Source organism: Vanessa cardui, chromosome 19 (genome assembly GCF_905220365.1).
Source record: "Vanessa cardui chromosome 19, ilVanCard2.1, whole genome shotgun sequence".
Lineage (NCBI taxonomy): Eukaryota > Metazoa > Arthropoda > Insecta > Lepidoptera > Nymphalidae > Vanessa > Vanessa cardui.
The window spans coordinates 12,328,077-12,347,224 of NC_061141.1; the positions used below are offsets into that span (position 1 = coordinate 12,328,077).

Consider the following 19,148-nt stretch of genomic DNA (forward strand, 5'->3'; position numbering starts at 1 on the left):
TGTTGATTGATTTTTATTAATAGATATTACTGTAATAGCGGCGGTACTACTTGCAAGGTATAGTCGAAGTTTACGAATAGCAACTGATCGGTTGTGGCTGCTTGGAGTAAATTTTGCTACTTAAACTTCATTTAACTCAAAGGGTGAAAATGTCGTTTCTTACTTTTGATATACTTTACCAAACATATTTCATCATATTCGATTACGTAACCGTGATGACCATGACAGACAGACAGACAGTTACAGTACGTACAGACTTTTGCATAAGTTTTCTGTGTAGACATTGTAATAAGATATTAACTTGATAAAAATAAATATTTTCTATGGCGGTGGATCTGCGCGCTAATCCGGATATATGATATTATGTCACTTATTAATATTTTGTGTGTAATTTCAGCTTGAATGATGAGAGAGTCAATAGTAGACAGGCACAAAAACACAATCGTCAACCACTTGGGGTAAAGGTTGATTTCTTGTAACTCCAATGTCTATAGACTTTGGTGACAACTCACCACCAGCTGTCTGGCTTAATTTAACGCTTACTACATTCCCATCATCATAAAAGCTCTCCGTGAACAAATTTGTGACCTATTCCTCGTGATACACGTTTAGTGACGTTCTTGCGAAAGAAGAGAAAGGTATATAATGTAAGTATTTTAAAAATATATAAATTTAACTCAGCAGATCACTCAAATAACATACACATATAACTCTACCTTTCCCGAATGCAATTATTCACTAATCACCATAAACAACATGTTCAAAAGCACGTACAACAATTGTTTGTATGGGGAGGGATCGTCTGTATCATCTCCCTCGGGTGTGCGGAGAGGGCCGCTGAGTGACTTGATCGGAACATAATGGGACGTGTACCGATATTGTTTGTGTTTCGAATTTAGGTCTCTGTATGTTTTAAATACATATAATAGTATTAGCAATAATAAGAGAGTATAAGCGTAATTATTTTTAACCGTAAGAGTCCTTCGATCGAGCAAAACATGTCAGTTAGTTGTATCAAAGTTAAATGTTTAATATACTAGTAACTAGTAGTAGCTCGCAGCTTCGCTTGCGTTTTAGAGGTTTGTCGTGAGAGTAGTCATGTGTTGGGCAAAAAAGTAGCCTCTGTCCTTGCTTGGAGTTCAAATTTGCTTTATAATAAGTTACGTCAAATTCGGTTCAGCGGCTTTTAAGTAAAAGAGCGACAGACAGACAGAGTTACTTTTGACATTTATAATATTAGTATAGATTTCACTAAACACTATTTGAATTATTGTTGAAGTAAATAATATTTATAGTGTTTATTTATATTTACTTCATAAAAATGCAAGGCATGCATTAGTTGTATCTACACAACTAACAGCTTACCTACAAGGTAACTACTATTAAACTTTGGGAAGTTCTGTTTGTTGTTGAGTACATAAATAATATTTATTTGTGCACTTATCTGATCTAAAGCTAATGATTTAAATAAATAATTATGGCGCAAAACTTTATACAACAAAGATAGTTTGTTCGTTACATAGTAATTATTATTGATGTTGTTGCCAGTAACGTGGCGAATAAATCAATGTTCGAATAAACAGCAATGAAACCCCAAAAAATCCCAAAACTGGCATTGTTTTCATTCTCATAAAGTACGTATCCACATTGCTGGGGAATAACAAAGGGCTTGAGTGGAGATGGGGCGAGAATGTCGGATTCAATTGTAATGTAATTTGTCAACCTCGCCCCCTCGAGGGCCCTTTGCTGTAGCCTCTGTAGCACCCTCTCGATAGTGCAATGCGTTCTGGTAAACTAACAGGTGTTTTATATGGAATAATATTTAGTTATATCAGTTGATATGAAATCCATTAAAATACGAAGATTGAAGATTGCAGGAGGTCACTTCGGCAGTAATGTATATTAGGAATATTATATGCCTTCATAATACGAGGTAAAAGTTTGTTCAATGATTATCATAAAGGTCAGTATGATGACACTCACTATTGATGTCGTTAATAGAAACCTGATAGTGTGTTAACTACTTTATTTACGGCGCATACATGCGTGCATTTATGTGCAGAATACATTTTCGTTTACATGTCATTTACGTTTAATTCAAAAGTCAGTGTTTGTCTTGTACATGTAATTATTTGATGATTTATATAAAAAAAGAAAATACACAGTTAAATAATGATGAGGAATTTAATACTTGGATGACGGAGTCTTAGATCCTGTGATGTCATATTTACGCAGGCCACGGTAACTATTGGCCTATTATATTTGGCGGTATAACTAACGAGAGGATAATAAAAGCAAACTAAGTTTATTATAACGATGCGCAACCTGCTACAGTTTGTAGTTACTAATTAGTAGTGATATATTTATCTTCAAGAGTGCTAAGGCTCATGTTCCCCAATCAGATATAAGCGTTTTTGGTGTGAACAAACTAACGCTTCCACCTTTGGTGACAATGTAAAGGCCAGTGGGGCCCGCAGCAAAACGACACAAAAAGATGTTCTGACACACGGTGTCAGTGTTTTCGAGGCTAAAGTAAAAGCATTTTGAGATATGTGAATGCAAAGTTGGCATAAAGATCCTCGGTTGTAAGTCTTGTAATTGAATCTTAAATCCCCGTTCAAAAAATAATGATTTCCTACTGAATATCAGCAGTAGGTGTAGTAATTTATATCGAACACGCTGTTCTATCATCTAGTTCACACATTAACGTCATTTTATCGCTAATGGCCCTCGGTCACGCGAGCGTTACCGAGATGAATGCGTTACCAGATTGTGGGAAGTGACACGTGTTTACAATAATCTATTGTTCCAAATATTTTAAGTGCTTTTTATTTAACATACGAGACCGAGAACTTTGCGTTATACAAAAATTTCATTATCATTGTTGCTGTGTAATAAATTGCATTGGCATTTTTATGCAATTATATTGAACTGTAATTGCATATAAAATGCCCTGTACAAATTCTTTAGAAGCATACATTACTAGCCCTGTGAATAATTTTAGCACACTTGAGTCAGAAATCTTTCAATCTGATAAGTTTACTGGGAGAACAGAGTATGTGAGAAAGTAATATTCTATTCTAAACCTTATTTTGTATGCGTAGGATGATACAGACTCTTCGAGTTCACATAAATTGTCACATAATCTCACAGTTTTCGAAAAGATCTACAAACAGATTAGCTTGAATTATCTCTTCACCGTGTGAAGAATACCAGGAAAGGAGGACCTACGCGCAGATTTATTTGCTCTATTTTGTTTTTCGCACGAACGGCTCACTCTCAGCATGCTTAAGTTTTAAGGCGCTGTACAGGTCCGTCGAATTAAACTTCGATTACACAAACATTTTAAGATAAGCTAGTGATTTTTTAAATAATACAGAAATTGATATGGTGCTTATAGGTATATTTCAGTATACCAAGATTGTAATTTATTGTTAAAATGTTTCTTACGTTTAAAATCACAAGGACCTTAGAATGAAGATGTAATTTAGGGTTTTAAAGGCAGTATAATAAAAATCAATATTCAATGATAAGACAAACGAGGGTTATCAATAACGAGTGGTCGTATGTACCAGGCGCGCATCGCGACTGAGGCAGTCGATGGTTATCGCGTATCGTAAATAAGGCCTGGCCCGTGACAAGTGCCCCCATTAGGAACGGACGGAAAAAAAACATGCGACCTTAGTATGGTTTGCATAATAAAAAGTATTGAGTTATTTTAAAATTAACTTTTATTGTCATTATTTGATTAGTTTTTTTTTTATCTTATTTTAGATACGAAAGTTATTTCAGATTAAAAAAAAAACAATAAGCTTGTTAGCAATATTTTATGTAGGCTTATCTGGGTGACAAGACAAAAGCGTAAAATGTCAGATCAAACAGTTGCATTGCATTGCAAGGTTTCCGAATGTATGCAACTACAGAACCTATGGCCGGTGCGGGTTCAAATTTGATAGGCCTGAATTTATTGCTATCCGTACACGCCGACGAACAATAATGGTTGCAGGAAATGTAGAATCGTTGAAATTGTCATCAGCTAGGGCGAGCAACGCTTGTGAATGCTCCTATTAATGCTAAGATAACGCACGCGAGGGTGTCGAATGCGATGACCTTAATCGCATCTGCCACTATAGACTCGTCTCCTTAACGGCCAATTAAGTTTTTTAGAAACTCCGTACTCATTAGTATATACGAGGTTCTCATTTATATAATTGGCAATTTATTTGTTTGTCGTGTAAGAACTTAATTTATTAAGGGTTATTTTTAAACGTTCCTTGTTAATGCTATAAAGATTATTAATCAATTTATATGGAGGGTGTACGTCGGTATGATATTTGAGGTATTTATTGCGTTTTATGATATACAATATAAACGTAATCACTGTCAAATAACTAAACAAGAAAGATCTTTATGACAGCTTTATTTAAAACTGCACTATAGTTAGCTGTATTATGTAAACTTCATAATATTTTAGTATGTTGTAATTATATTATTACAGCGGATATAAATATTTCTTAATTTATATTTCTCGTGGGATCCGAAGCGACGCATCGGTTCCACGAACTCCGCTGGGACCTCAGCGTCCTGTCGCTGTCGTCGTATGCATTGTGAAGTCTAGGAAACATCACAGTCCTCTGTGGGAATGTCTTCTGGTATATTGCGAATATTCCAGTGAATAATCTATAATTAGTTGGTTCATGATACCATACTAAGAGTATTATTTATTTCTAAAATAAACAGATGAACATCAAATGGCTTAATGTAATGTCCCTCGTGCGTGTTACAGTGTTACATTGGCTCACTCACTTTTCAAACCGGAACACTACAATAATAAATATTGCTGCTTGGGTACAGAATACATGTTGAGTTGGTATTACCTATCAAAGCCCTTTCGCCAAGTAAAACTTAGGTACTTTCTGTACCGTAAGAATAAACGCAAACAATCTTCTGTTGCAACTGCGAAATATTTTACAATGCCTCGTACGATCGCATTTGATCTTGGTTAAAATACAAAGTCTTAATTAGAAGGAAGCAAAGCTACTTAAGGTGCTGTATGATTTCGATTGTTATGACTACCATTTAATGTCCAGCCATACACCATAAACTGACTATAATTTCTGAACTACTACGAATCAATCAACTTCTTCTTAATTTAATATCACACCTTGCTTGCGGAAATAAAAACAGAAACTGCCGAAATCACACTGTTCAGTCTTATAACTTGATCGATTATTGTTTATTTATTAATTGGTTTATCTGTTATTTAGTAAGTTAAAACTGTATTATTATAAGTTACTGTCATTTTAGATGTTCGGTTTATCATTCGTTAATTGTATCTCTTAATAAACGTGACTCTCTCTTTCTTGTCTTATAAACTAACACAATTTTATATAAAAAAGTTAAAAACTTAAATACTTTAAAAGCGGACTAGGATAAATTGAAAAGAAGAAATTAAATAACGAAAAAAATACTTTACATAAATCCAAAACGAGACCAAAAAAGCATTCCACAGGCCCTACGAACCGTCGTCGGAACGCACACAAATTTATTGCGGAACTTTTATGGAAATCGAGCGACACGCGGTCGACTGAAAAACTCCAGAAATACACCGGAGCGATGACAGGGAATTTATGAACCGTTCACGTTGACTAACTGCGAGATGATGTCGCGGTCCTACCACTTGTTCTAACTCTACTCGCTCCGCTCCGCACTCGACTATAATGACAGAGAGATACCTCTTACGACAACATTCACAGGCCAACAAAACACCGGATCTGATCCTGCCACTTTATACCTGCGCTTACATAATAACTTATTTACGTTTCTCAATGATTTGTTCTACCAAATAACATAATATAAAATAAAGTCATAATCGTAATTACAGTGTTACAATTTAGCAAAATCTCGTTAAATATCTTTAAAAAAATTAACAGTTTAAACATTTAAATATGTATCTTACTATCACGTTACAATATAATAGTTCTATAATTTGATTATTAATGAATTTAATTATATATTGTAAAGCGATTTGTAAGCGAATTATAGGCGAGAACCGATAGTTTACTCTGAAGTAATAGAGGTAGTGGGTTCGCGTCTCTGTCGACGGTGATGTACGAGTATTTAATTAGGATTTCCTTTGACGGCCACCGTGGCGTCGCATGCGCAGCATTTACTGGAATTAGTTTAAACGCAATCTAATTATTGCTTGTTTTCTTTTGTATCGTGACACGACGTATGAAATATTTATTTTTATTATTATTACAGTGAAAACAGACAACGCTGTATTATTGAAACGGCGGTCGCTGCGCTTAATCGTGCTTGTGATTAACGTTTATGTAATTGTTTATTTGTTCATTTGTTTATTTTAAACAATTTATTGTATACTCTCATTTCTAAACATATACAAGTGAATATTTTATATTTACACTGAAACTCTTACTACTACACGTGAAATACACTACTCGTGAAATGTATGTAAACCTTATCGTAAGTGTTCTAAGCTCTTGCCAATCCAAAAAAAAGGACAATTCAGCATTGGTATAATAATGATTAATACAAATCGTTAAAACTATTTTAATTAGTGTCAATAGCATAGAATAAGTCCAGCGCATTGTAATATAATATGACAGGTAATAAAGACATTTAAAAATAGATTTATTAGTGGTATTTGAACTTTTTTTTTATAATATTTTGTTTTTGTGAGAAGTTTAATAATAACTTAATATTTAATGTAACGTATTTTAGCGTAATTTAGTGTAACGCAGGCACGATAGACTTTACGAATTTCTATGATGTGTAACGTGTTGGTAAGTGAATAAAAGCCTCTCCAAACACTTATCACATTTTCTTGACGTACTTTCGAAAAAAATATATATTAAAAACAACTCACTCCAATGTTTTCAAAACTCTTAATTTTAAAAAAAAAAGCAATCAAACATTTTCAAATGGAATATTATGTTAGCGTCCGTCTGTGTGTTCGAAAAACTTATTATAGGTAGGTGAGATATTTCTTACTTACATCGACGTGTAGTCGCTCGAAGTCGGGACTGATTGCTTGTCTAGAATTTAATATTCTCTCGTTTCATGTAGAGCTGCAGTCAGGTACAACTTAATAAGTATCTATACGTTCCACACTTTATCACGTGTCACGGCTTATCTTAACGTTTTGAGTTTTTTTATGTCGTCACGGTTATCGAGCGAATAGAATTGTATATTGTAATCGTAAATTAGGTATTTACGTCCTACAGAATCGTGCTACTATACTAATGATGCATGTTTTTCTTCTGATGTGTTGTTTAGAATAATTCAAATTGTAATTCGCAAATCTAAAAAGCTAATAATCTTCAATAACTAACTTATTTCTTTACTATGGACTTTGTTCACGTTGTAACAAATGAGCTGGTGGCAGTATGCTCGTCCTTTTTCTTGGTAGGGAGGGCAATTGATGGTGGTTTTTGTTATCTTCTGTTAAAATAATAAATAGCTTTATTCGTCATAAGATCACCTTTTTGTTTTAACTTTAGGTGTGCCGTAAAATCCGTCACATTAAAACCGCAGATATAGGAGAGATTTACGCGCGGGATGTTCGCAGGCGCACCGTCTTACGATCGCTGTCATGTCGGGATTAACTTGGATTAACAGTTTCCTCAGTGTGTTAAATGTAAAATATTACTGTAACAAATTAACGGCGACATTAATTCGGCGACTTGGTATTCCTAAACCTATTAAGAAATCCCGACGTAGGTAGGTACTTAAGTGAAATTTACGCAATTACGTACGGGATATTTTAACATTCTGAAAGGCATGTTGCCGAGATAACAACTAAGTAGTTAAATCACATGAATCGTAAACGTAAATTGAGGGTTAATACTTGACAGTAATAACTGAAATTTAATGTAATTTATTTATATTTAATTCCTTCATTTGAAGTGTGAAAAACCTAGCGTATGTTGGGTAAAAATGAGCCCCATGTCCATCCATTGCCCGCATTAGACCGTCGTGGCTTAACAAGTCACAAATTTTAGTACAAGAATATAGCTTAGCAGCGATACTGTTATAGTTTGTTTTAACGCAGCTGTAGGAATTTTTGCAGCCCTGTCTGAGTAAGTACCTACCTACTACATACTTATAATTTGGTCTAGCACTAACATGAATAGTCTGTATTGCTGCGTTTTCGTTTCAAAGCCAAGTAAATCAGTAATGGACACACATGGGTTGTGGTATATCACATCATGGGATGTGATGGCTCATGGCTAGCCGCAAAATGACGCTGTAAGGAGAGAGAAGAATTACATTTCTTGCAGCAAGTTTTTTAGAACGAAGGTGTTAATTAACAATCAGATGAACTTTACCTTATGTAAAAAATAATTGAAAAAGAGACGTAATATAACATGAATTTAAGGCATGTCCCCAATGATTCTTTTCAGATACTTCCCTAAAAATATTTAAAAAAAATAGAATTAGTAATCAATGGTTACGTCAGGGAATGATTTTTATAAACAAAATAAGAGAAGCTAGTCGTGTTGCGTTTCATAGTAAATATTGTCGTTAACAAGTTTTATCAAACAACACTAAATAGTCATCAATCGGCAATAAATAAACAATTGTCGCCTCACGGACTGCGCGGGCGCAACAACCGAACAAGCGGTTAGAGATAAGCCAGCTCGTTCGTTACGGTTTACGGTTTAACCGAGATTAAGTACCACTGTCGAGATAACCGCCCGCTACCGGTCGGTGTGAACTAGTATCGTTGATTAGGTTTAATTGTTTACTGGTTTCATCTGGTTATTTATAATCTATCGAACCTTTTTTGGTTAATAATGAAAGTGTTAGCCTCGGACAGGAATATTGGATTGCAAGTGGTCTCTGGGACGTAGTAGAGTCAGGGAATAACTTTCTTTAACCAAACGTCGAGCCATCATACTTAAAAGTTGATATATGTTTGTTTTTTTAAAATTGTTCTAATAATAACTGCAGCAACAATATGAATGGCCATAATGGTTTTTATTAGTATATTATATAGTTTGATTTTAATGTTTATACTTAATAGGATACCTGCGTCTCTATGGTAATCTTTTATGGTTTAGGTTAACCTTTTTTTCTTGAAATATCTTTTCGAAATTTGTTAATATTTAACTTAGAGCCACTCATTATTGCAATAAAGATATCTATTCTTTGAAAATCTGTCAAATGGAAGATCGGTCAAAGATGGCATTAATCAAGACATAATTGAAAAAAAGTCTCTTAATAAGCATAATATTTTGAAAGAAAACGAATGCGGAGATAATTATAAATCGGTGCGTTTCAAACGGCCTAACTCAATATAGGAATTAGTGTAATTTGGAACACGTGTAGACGCACGCAGATGGGCGGCGTTAGTGCGGCGGCGCCACCGTGCGCCCGGATATCGCAGGGAAATTATTTTAATTCAATTTATGGAGAGCATTTGTATGTTGATTTGTTATTAGCATTTGTTATGTGGATATTTTTCATATATGTTTCTTCAAATAATAAAAAAAAAAATATCAATCCATACATATTAAAATAATCGTATCTAGTAAGTCCATGTGTATATTCGGTAAAAAAAATCATTTTTTTTCAAAATTTGTGTGTCTGCCTCTGCGTGCTGCACCGATTTGGACGGGACTTTCTCTGGCAGAAAGCTGAAATTATAAAACTTAGGAGTAACTTAGGCTACAACAATAACTTTTTTGTTACATTAAAATGCACACGAAGTCGGGGGACAGCTAGTAAAGGAAAAAGAAAGGGGATAAGTCACCCTTTCTTCAATGGAGACAATGGTAGAGTGCAGAGATGCTATAAAATCTGTTTTTCGTATTAAAAATAAACTACATTTGATACCAGCTACTTATCAGAAACTATTGGTATTTGTATGTAATTGTTATCAGAAAACAGCTTCATACAAATACCAATAGCTTCTGATAAATTTCGAGTAGGTGTGAGTAGTAGTCGTTTAATTATACGTCCTTCTAGAAGCGGGGAGTCGTATTCAAGGTGCACACGCCATACACTCAATTAAACGTTACGCTTTGTTTTTTGCTCGTATGCTTTATAACTATATCGACTGCATTGTTCCATTTAAATTTGTTTCGTTTAAATGCACAAAGGCCCGCTAATAATGCGAACAAAAAATACACGAAACAAAGACGTGTATCTTTTATCTGGAATCTTTATAATAATTACACGAGACAGGACGACTCAATCGACGCATACCTCAACGAATACGAAAATGCATTGAAATATATCCTTTCAAATAAGTTCGATCCAAAATGCACGGTAATAGAGGCCAACATCGCATAGCTATAATCAGAGGTTAAGTTGCGTTGTCCATTATACGCCTGAATCCAATTACTGTATGGCACACCGAAATATCTTTGCATTGCAAGAAAAATAATTATCGAAAAAAAATACTTGTCGCACAACCCTAATATGTGCGTCAAGTATAAATTAACGTAAAAGAATACATAACATGTATATAATAAGGTTGAGTTTTTATTGCGACAGAGAATTGGACATGCGCCCTTTGTGTTCCCGATATTTCAAAGGAGTAGGCGGGGCGTTATCCCTTCTCCAGCCAGAAAGGGTGGTGCGTCGTCAGTCGCTCGCCGACGGTGGGGGAAGACAGATGTTCGTCCGAGCCCATCTTTCATACTACACGATAGCAAATTCAATACACCATAAATATCATCGCGTACTCCTTTTACAACGTGCTCTGTCATTCTGTTGGTACAGGCGTCCGTTGATGAAATTCAATATTTTTTTTGGCCAGTTTAGTTAGTCAGTGACATATATACAAACTGTTTAGGTTTATTAATAATTGTCGCACGCTGTGTATCGGTACATCGCTCGTAAATTAGTCGTCTCTTAAAAGCCGTTATGTTAAATAGACGTGATTTTAATAGTTCGAGATGGTTGAACGTTTTAATGACCGTCGCGACACTAAACTACGAACGCTGTGACGTGCTTGTACGATTACACGGATTGTACGGTGATTAAATTAATTTCAACGGACGTTTCAAATCGGATTTCTGTTTTATTATCATTATGTTATCAGTGTTTCGTGCTCTACATTCGTCTATAAAATGTGTCTCATATAAACAAACACTGTATAATTTGTTTATTTATCAATTAAACAGTTGATATGCGATACAAGTTACTATTAAACCGTTACATTATTGAAATGTATTGCGCCTACATCCAGGAAACGACATTTTTTTTAACTTATTGACTAAACTGGATAGTTTTGTATTACTGCCGGTTACTTCAGTACTTACTTCAGTAAGGCAGTTTAAATACAGGGTATAAATAAGATACATCAATCACAACATAACTAATTTTTTTTTCAATTTTCAAATTTCCTCAGAGATAAAGTACCTACTGTATCTGGTTATTGAGTAATATACCCAGTGAATTACAAAAATGTATGCAGTATTAATATTTATTTCATTTGCAACTCATTAATCCATAAGATATTTAAATGCAATTAGATTCAATGAATCCTTATACTATTATATTATGGCTTTTCTTTGGAAATTTTCTTTTAAAATTCTATGTTATCATTTTAGAGATCTCGTTAGTCTAATATATTAAAGACAAGTTTTGTCACAATTTTCTAAATAATTCGGAAATTATTTCTCGATGAACGTTGAGACTTGGGCAGAACAAACATACAATCCCACTATCATTTTTATCGCATTAGTATTATCTGTAAACAAGTTTTTTTGTAACATTATTATAATAACAAAGGTCTCAACCAACAGCGTGAAGATAACGTACCCTATCTAGAGAATACATTAATTTAAAGGGTAGGCTTCAGGGGCGGTGGCGGACATCCGGCGGAAATGGGCGGGACTGTGCGGCCGCCATTTTGAAGACGCGCATGCGCGCCGACGGCTATCAGTTTAATGAATGGGAAACATAATATGGAAGGTTTTCTAGAGGAAAATACATATTTATTAAAATGAGAAATAGCGAGATTAATAATAATGATATTTAACTTGTTATGGTTTTGTTGATAGAATACAGATGAAAGCATCAAATAAATAAATAATTAATTAATAATAATAATAAGTTTTCTAGGAAAAACGAGATTAAAATTTAACAATCGGATATAGACTAGTTTTGTTGAATGATCGATATAAATATCGGGTATATATTACAATCTTCGCAATATTACAATACTGCGAAGTCCGAATCGCTTTAGTTAATAATAGATTATTAAGCTAAAATCTTATATTTGCTTTAAACCTTTCTAATTCGACTAGATTCATAAACAACAAAGTCTAATTCGGGAGGCATTCCCCCAGCATCCAGGTACCAGGGTATCATGAATCGCGAGGACGTCCCGTAAATCAAGCGAGCTGGAGCCATCCATCACGTAGTGCCGCGCCATCAATCCTTACCGAAATAGGCATTCCCTTAGCGACTATCGGGCGAACGTTTAAGTTTGTTGTGGAATGGGTGGAAAATATATAAATATATGTACATATATCTACCTACGTTGGTATCTCTTTGAGGACGTTCCCGTTCGAAAATAAATTTCAAGACGGTTTAAATATTTTTATTCTACAATAGAATGTTGGTTTTTCTAAACAGTGTGCTAAGAAAAAGTACATCCACGTCTTACATAAATGGCTATAATAGTTATTATTAGCCCGACTTTAAGAAGTTATTTTATGTACCTATTAATATGAAATGTAATGTTCTAAACTCAATTTAAGGTATTGTTTTTAAACAAACTTTTATGATTATTTTTCTCAGTTTTTTTTTGTGACATAAGGTGTTAGTTCATTCCACATTGTAGATTGATGAAAGGGTCAATGTTTTATATTAAGAACCTATTTCTGAATCTCACTAAGTAATATGGGTATTTTGCAAATATTTATTTATTTAAATAGTTGCACCACCAACTTATCACAGGACATCTGATATTATTCAAATTGATACGTCTATAAAGGTTTAAACAACAATTAAATACTTTATATATGAGATAAATATTTTTGTTTAAAACTCAATGACTAAAAAATTAAAGCCTGATGGAGTATAATAGACAAAGAAAAGTAAAAAAAAAATAAGTAAAGCTAAGAGTGACTAGTTACACGGGAGAACGTATAATTTTAAAAGGGAAAGGACATCCGTGTAAGTGATCTAATGAATCTGAATAGATAGTACCACCTACCTACTGAGTTCGAAAAAAACAAAAGAAATGTCTAGTCATCTGAACAATTTTAATTGATTATTTTCTACTATTATATACAATTTAGTCATAATTCGGCTGTCTATTTACATACTAACTGAAAGCATCACGCAACTATGTATCGTCATGTCAATTTTGAACGGTGTTTGGGTGAGCCAATGGAATTACAGACACAAGCGGTATTACGAACGTGTTTTCCATAAATTTCCAATAAGAATGATGAATTCTCACAGTGTTTAAGCGGACCACCTATCGACTGATGGCTCTATTGCACGTCTGCGTTTAAAAAATATTGTATGCTATTTTATTCTATAGTACCTAACATAATCGTTGTAGAATCATTATCATTCTTTGAACATTACATGTTAATGTGTTGTGTTGAATACTAAGTTGTTTAGAGATAATTTTAAACCAAAATATTTATTTTGAATCACTAAAGTCACACAATTTATTACTTTGGTATATTTTATATGTCAACTTTTTTAACGATTGTCGTGATCGGTTTATTTAACCTACCTAAGAATTAGCTGACTTTTAATTCCAATGAGAACGCATCCCAAAAGAGTAATGTCGTAGGTACTCAAAAGCTGGTATGAGCATAGACCTACAGCTTAGTCTACTATATATGAAGTATGAAGTAAAAGTAGGTATGGAGTCATATGTTTCTAGAAGACACTCTTCTCCTTCAAGAGATGAAATAAGACCACGGAAGCACAGTAGAGTAGAGTAAAAATGTGTTTATCAAATATGCTGATTTTATTGTCTTCTGATCATTGAAATAGTCGTCAAAATTTGACCATAATTTAGTATTGAAAATTTAAAAGAATGTTTATGTACTTTTGTACCTACACTTACCTATTTCAACAAATTTTATTTTTACTAAATAACATTTAATTTCGATAATAGTGTCTAAACATGAATGAATGAAAATGTACCTACTGACTTTTTTTGTTTTTACCTAGGTATGATTGAAATAGCTATGTAGCACTAAAATCTATAGGTAGGTACAACTATAACCTACCTGGTTATAGTTGTACCTACCTATAGATTATAGTGCTAAATATACGTAGAAGTGGCCACATGCATGTCATTTCAACATTTAGTTTGCTAGTAAAGGTTTTAATGATTCTTTTTGTCCATTAAACAACATTTTCGATGACATTTACCTTCCTCGACACAATAACAAGCTAGCAAAAATGTCAACATTATTTACAGCGCGCATCAATATAAAGCAGATATGTAAAAAATTAAAAAGGAATGCAATGTTAACTATTACAGTTTATAAAAACGAAGTTTTTAACATAACTTGCGAATTAAATGAAGGCATTAATAATAAATTCCTAAAATAATTGTATGTGTTTAAATATTTCGAACTTAATTCTCAGAGTTCCATTGAATAGGTTTTAATATGGCACAGACGAGGCGGCGCATCCGCTCGAATGTAAATATGGAAAAAAACATGCGACAAATTACAAATAGCGACTCATCAGATATCAAAAGTTATGACATGGCGTGCCAACTTCGAATTAAATTAGCCGTTATAATTAAAAACATAAAAAAAAAACTTCCGAGGAGATGTTGCCGTTAATGGCATCAAGCTCGTTGGGCTACCGAATTAACGAGGATCGTTCTAAACCGATCATGTAATTACGATCACCTCGACCCTAACGCGCCGAATACCTATCCGAGCGAGGCGGGGCCTGTCGCAGATCAATACTGAGCCGGTGCGAGCTACGCGAACGCCTCGGTGGAGAGATATCGCCGTCTCGTTCGCGCGAAGGCGTTTCGTCGCAAGCGCGAGAGAGAAGTGACGCCCTCCGCTCATTCGCTAGCACACATCCCCATGGGCGTACACCGTCTTTCATCGTGCGATGACTCGACATGGCTCAGTCTTAGAACGTCTGCGTTCCGTGCGCGTGCGTGCACCGCCCGCCGGACAATGCGAACCGGGTGAAGGCACACATCCACCATGCTAGTGCCACCTGAGATGATGGCGGCTCAATCGAAACTAGTCTACCAGATGAATAAGTACTACAACGAGCGCGTTGCGAACCGCAAGGCGCAAATCGCCAAGACCATCCATGAAGTCTGCAGGATAGTGCAGGATGTCTTAAAGGAAGTCGAACTGCAGGAGCCGAGATTTATATCCTCGCTGACTGACTACAATGGCCGATTCGATGGTCTCGAGGTGGTCTCGCCTCACGAGTTCGAGATCATTATCTACCTGAATCAGATGGGAGTTTTAAATTTCGTCGACGATGGCTCCCTGCCCGGCTGCGCTGTGCTTAAGCTCAGCGATGGCAGGAAGCGTTCCATGTCCCTGTGGGTCGAGTTTATCACCGCCTCGGGATACTTGTCGGCGCGTAAGATTAGGTCAAGATTCCAGACTTTGGTCGCTCAGGCTTGCGATAAGTGCTCCTATCGTGACTGTGTGAAGATGATTGCGGAGACCACGGAAGTGAAACTCCGTATTCGAGAGAGATACATAGTTCAGATAACACCGGCTTTCAAGTGTGCAGGTCTATGGCCCCGGTCGGCAGCGCACTGGCCTTTACCGACGATACCGTGGCCGCATCCGAATATAGTGGCCGAAGTTAAAACAGAAGGCTTCGACTTACTGTCAAAAGAGTGTCTCACTTTACAAGGCAAGAACTCAGCGATGGAAGGCGACGCGTGGGTTTTGAGTTTCTTCGAAGCCGAGAATCGTCTTCTTCAAGGCGGCTGTCGTCGAAAATGCTTAAGTATATTGAAAACTATCAGGGACAGACATCTGGATCTGCCCGGGAACCCAGTCACGTGCTACCACATGAAGACGCTTCTCCTGTACGAGTGCGAGAAGCATCCGCGAGAACACGAGTGGGACGAGGCCGCTATCGGGGACAGGATAAACGGGATCTTCCTTCAGCTGATATCTTCGCTGCAGTGCCGGAGGTGTCCGCACTACTTCCTTCCCCACGTCGACCTGTTCAAAGGGAAGTCTCCGACCGCTATGGAGAACGCCGCGAAGCAAGTGTGGCGACTGACGAGAGAGATGCTCACGAATTCAAGGGCCTTCGAAAAGCTGTGAACTGTTGTATAGTATTCCCTATTCTGATAGTGAGTGAGTGAACTAGTGATGTACCGCTAATAGTCTCGAGTCATTTTAGTTATTTAATCGGATTAGATGTGCGTTAGTTTCTAATAAGAAGGTGATAGGTCGATACAGTGACTATGTACGCGAGGTTAGTTCGAGTTGTCGAATGTTCCATGTGGATCGAACAAACTGTAAGTAGACGTGATACTAATAATTATTAGGTCGTTTCAAATATTATTTGTGATATAATGTAAATAGCTTAATTGTTGTACAATTTTAGTAATATTTATTTAGATGAAAAAAAAAAACGAAAATTCGTGTATTTATTTGACTGAGAACTTTTAAAGTAGGTGTATAATCTATATTATAATAAATATTTGGAAAACTATACAAAATCTTTTCATTCCACTTCTATAAAAGTATTGTAGCAACTCTGTTTTAAATTACTCATACCCAATCTCAATGGTAACTGCTATCAATAAGATAGATTGCTATTTGTATTATTGCAAATTTATCTGTAAAAACTTCAAAATCACCAACACAATCACAGTGATTAAATTTTGAAGTAGTTTACAATAGTAAACAATAATTCCTACATGACAGTCTACCTTGAAAAATAAAACAGGCAAAAGATTAAAAAAAAATAGAGACCGTCGGCGTCGCAGGCACATGGAATATCACAAATGAATATTAGTAGAAATATTTCTACTCCTTATTCGCGTCCTTTAACTTATTAAGTTGGTAACGTTACAGTATGGAACATTAAAAAACGACTAACATTAGCCTTCGTCGAAAATCATTTCACTGGTGACACTACATGGATATTTGATGAGCGATCGAGCACATTAACAATACTTGGTTGTTCTTACAAAACTTACAGGTTGCAGTGCAATGACTATATTATATCATACTGTATGTAAACATAGTGTTAAAATATAACTAGAAATAAACACTACACGGAATAGAAAAAGAGGCCTCATGTATCTTCATAATATATTTATGTTTCATTGCAGTCGACACTATTATATTCCAATAAAATAAAAATAAGTACCTTTAATTTAATGATCCGCGATACTGCATTTTTACAACCAGTTGTCTGTTCGCTGCCGAAAAAATATAAAAATGGGTGTAGGTATGTCTATATGTAATACGGGTTGCGTTTTAGAACTGCATCCTAAGCTTCGGTTTGGGATCTTTTAAACGAATGAGAAGAAAGTCTTGTTAGAAAGTTTGAATATTTTCTTCAACGATTGAGAGCGTTTAATTATTTTGGTGGATCACCATTTTGTTCAACATAATTTTTATTACTTATAGTATACTTGAGACTATACATATACATAATATTAGAACATATAAATATATTAAACTATTTTCTTGTTGTCTATAATTTCTATGTAGTAGCTCATTAACAGACAGTATTCATGCTACTAGACAAAAGAGGTACCTAATAGCTATAACAGGAAAATTGTTCCCTGCAGTTCCGAATTATAAATAAACTTGAAAATATTTTATGTGTAAGATTTTTGAGTAAACACACACACGCTTATGTTATTTAAACTTAAATGAATTAATAAAAGTTCTTAATTTAAAATTACATACATTTTGTACTTATTAAGTTAAAGGTGAAATGTAGCCATAAAAACTATATTTATCGTTCTATTTTACTCATATATAAAACAGGCAGTAAAACGTTTATGTACCTACGACTAGGTATTGAATTTCCTCGTAAATATTACGATGATTAATTTATACACTAGTTAAAATGTACCCTTCATTATTTAATTACTTAAATTAGAGTTATTTATGTATGTATGTTTAATTCAAAAGCGCATGAAATTTTAAGAGAGCGTCATAATTATAAGTGCTTTGTACCCCGATGACTTTATCGTCGCACCAACAGTCCCGTTAATGTGTGAATCTTTCTAACTTGCGAGGACACATGTATATTGCCATATACAATTTTAGATATGATAAACGAAACGTGCAAAGAAACTTAGCTGTTTACACAGTATATAATAAATATAAATATGAGACAACATCACATACATTCCTCTGATGCCAATGTAAGTAGCTGAAGCACTTGTGTTATGGAATTCAGAAGTAACGACGGTACCACATACACCCAGACCCAAGACAACATAGAAAACTAATGACTCGGCCATACATTGACTTGGCCGGGAATCGAACCCGGGACCTCAGAGTGTCGTACCCATGAAAACCGATGTACACACCACTCGACAATGGAGGTCGTCAAAAAAAGTATATATGTACATACATTCATATTTACAGCTCAATTCTCTTCGACGAAGCGACTCTGGTCGTCAGATTAGTATAAAATCACAATATATTCAACGTAATAACATATAGACGTATAAATTATATTAAAATGTAGATAGTCGTATATTCGCTAACTTCAACGCGCATAAACTTGTGTCAAGTTTGACATAATATATAACATTAGGTATGCAAGACACGAGTTATCACTTATAATAAATATAACTTTATTTTAAAGTCCGGTAGCCGCAGACTGTATATTAAAGGTGCATGTTCCTTCGAGCTACCGTACACGCAGTTAGTATTGCTAAAATATTGCACACGTTATTCAAACACATTAAATAACTACGGTTTGTGGATATGGAAAATATTAATATATAAAACGAATGTATCGGTACTTTTGATGCATGTTGATTCGAATAGTTTCACATTGATCACACGAAACACCATAGCTATAAATATAAATAGCTTAAATTATTATGTTATGTATTGTTATATATATATGGTTTACTAGGTGGAACCTAGTCATCACTGTCATCTGACAGTGCTGTTGTGTTTATATAGTGGTATACCTTTTGATTTGTA

The 19,148-nt window shown here is 34.9% G+C and overlaps 2 protein-coding genes across 9 annotated transcripts in view; one reads left to right on the forward strand and one right to left on the reverse strand.

The window, feature by feature from the left end:
- The window catches only part of LOC124537775 (neurobeachin-like), a 410,519-nt gene that overhangs the window by 60,332 nt on the left and 331,039 nt on the right, over positions 1-19,148 (reverse strand). The window lies entirely within an intron of this gene.
- On the forward strand, positions 15,094-16,670 carry LOC124537778 (protein mab-21). Its single transcript, XM_047114680.1, has one exon. The coding sequence runs from the start codon at positions 15,186-15,188 to the stop codon at positions 16,281-16,283; it is 1,098 nt and encodes a 365-aa protein (XP_046970636.1). The 5' UTR covers positions 15,094-15,185; the 3' UTR covers positions 16,284-16,670.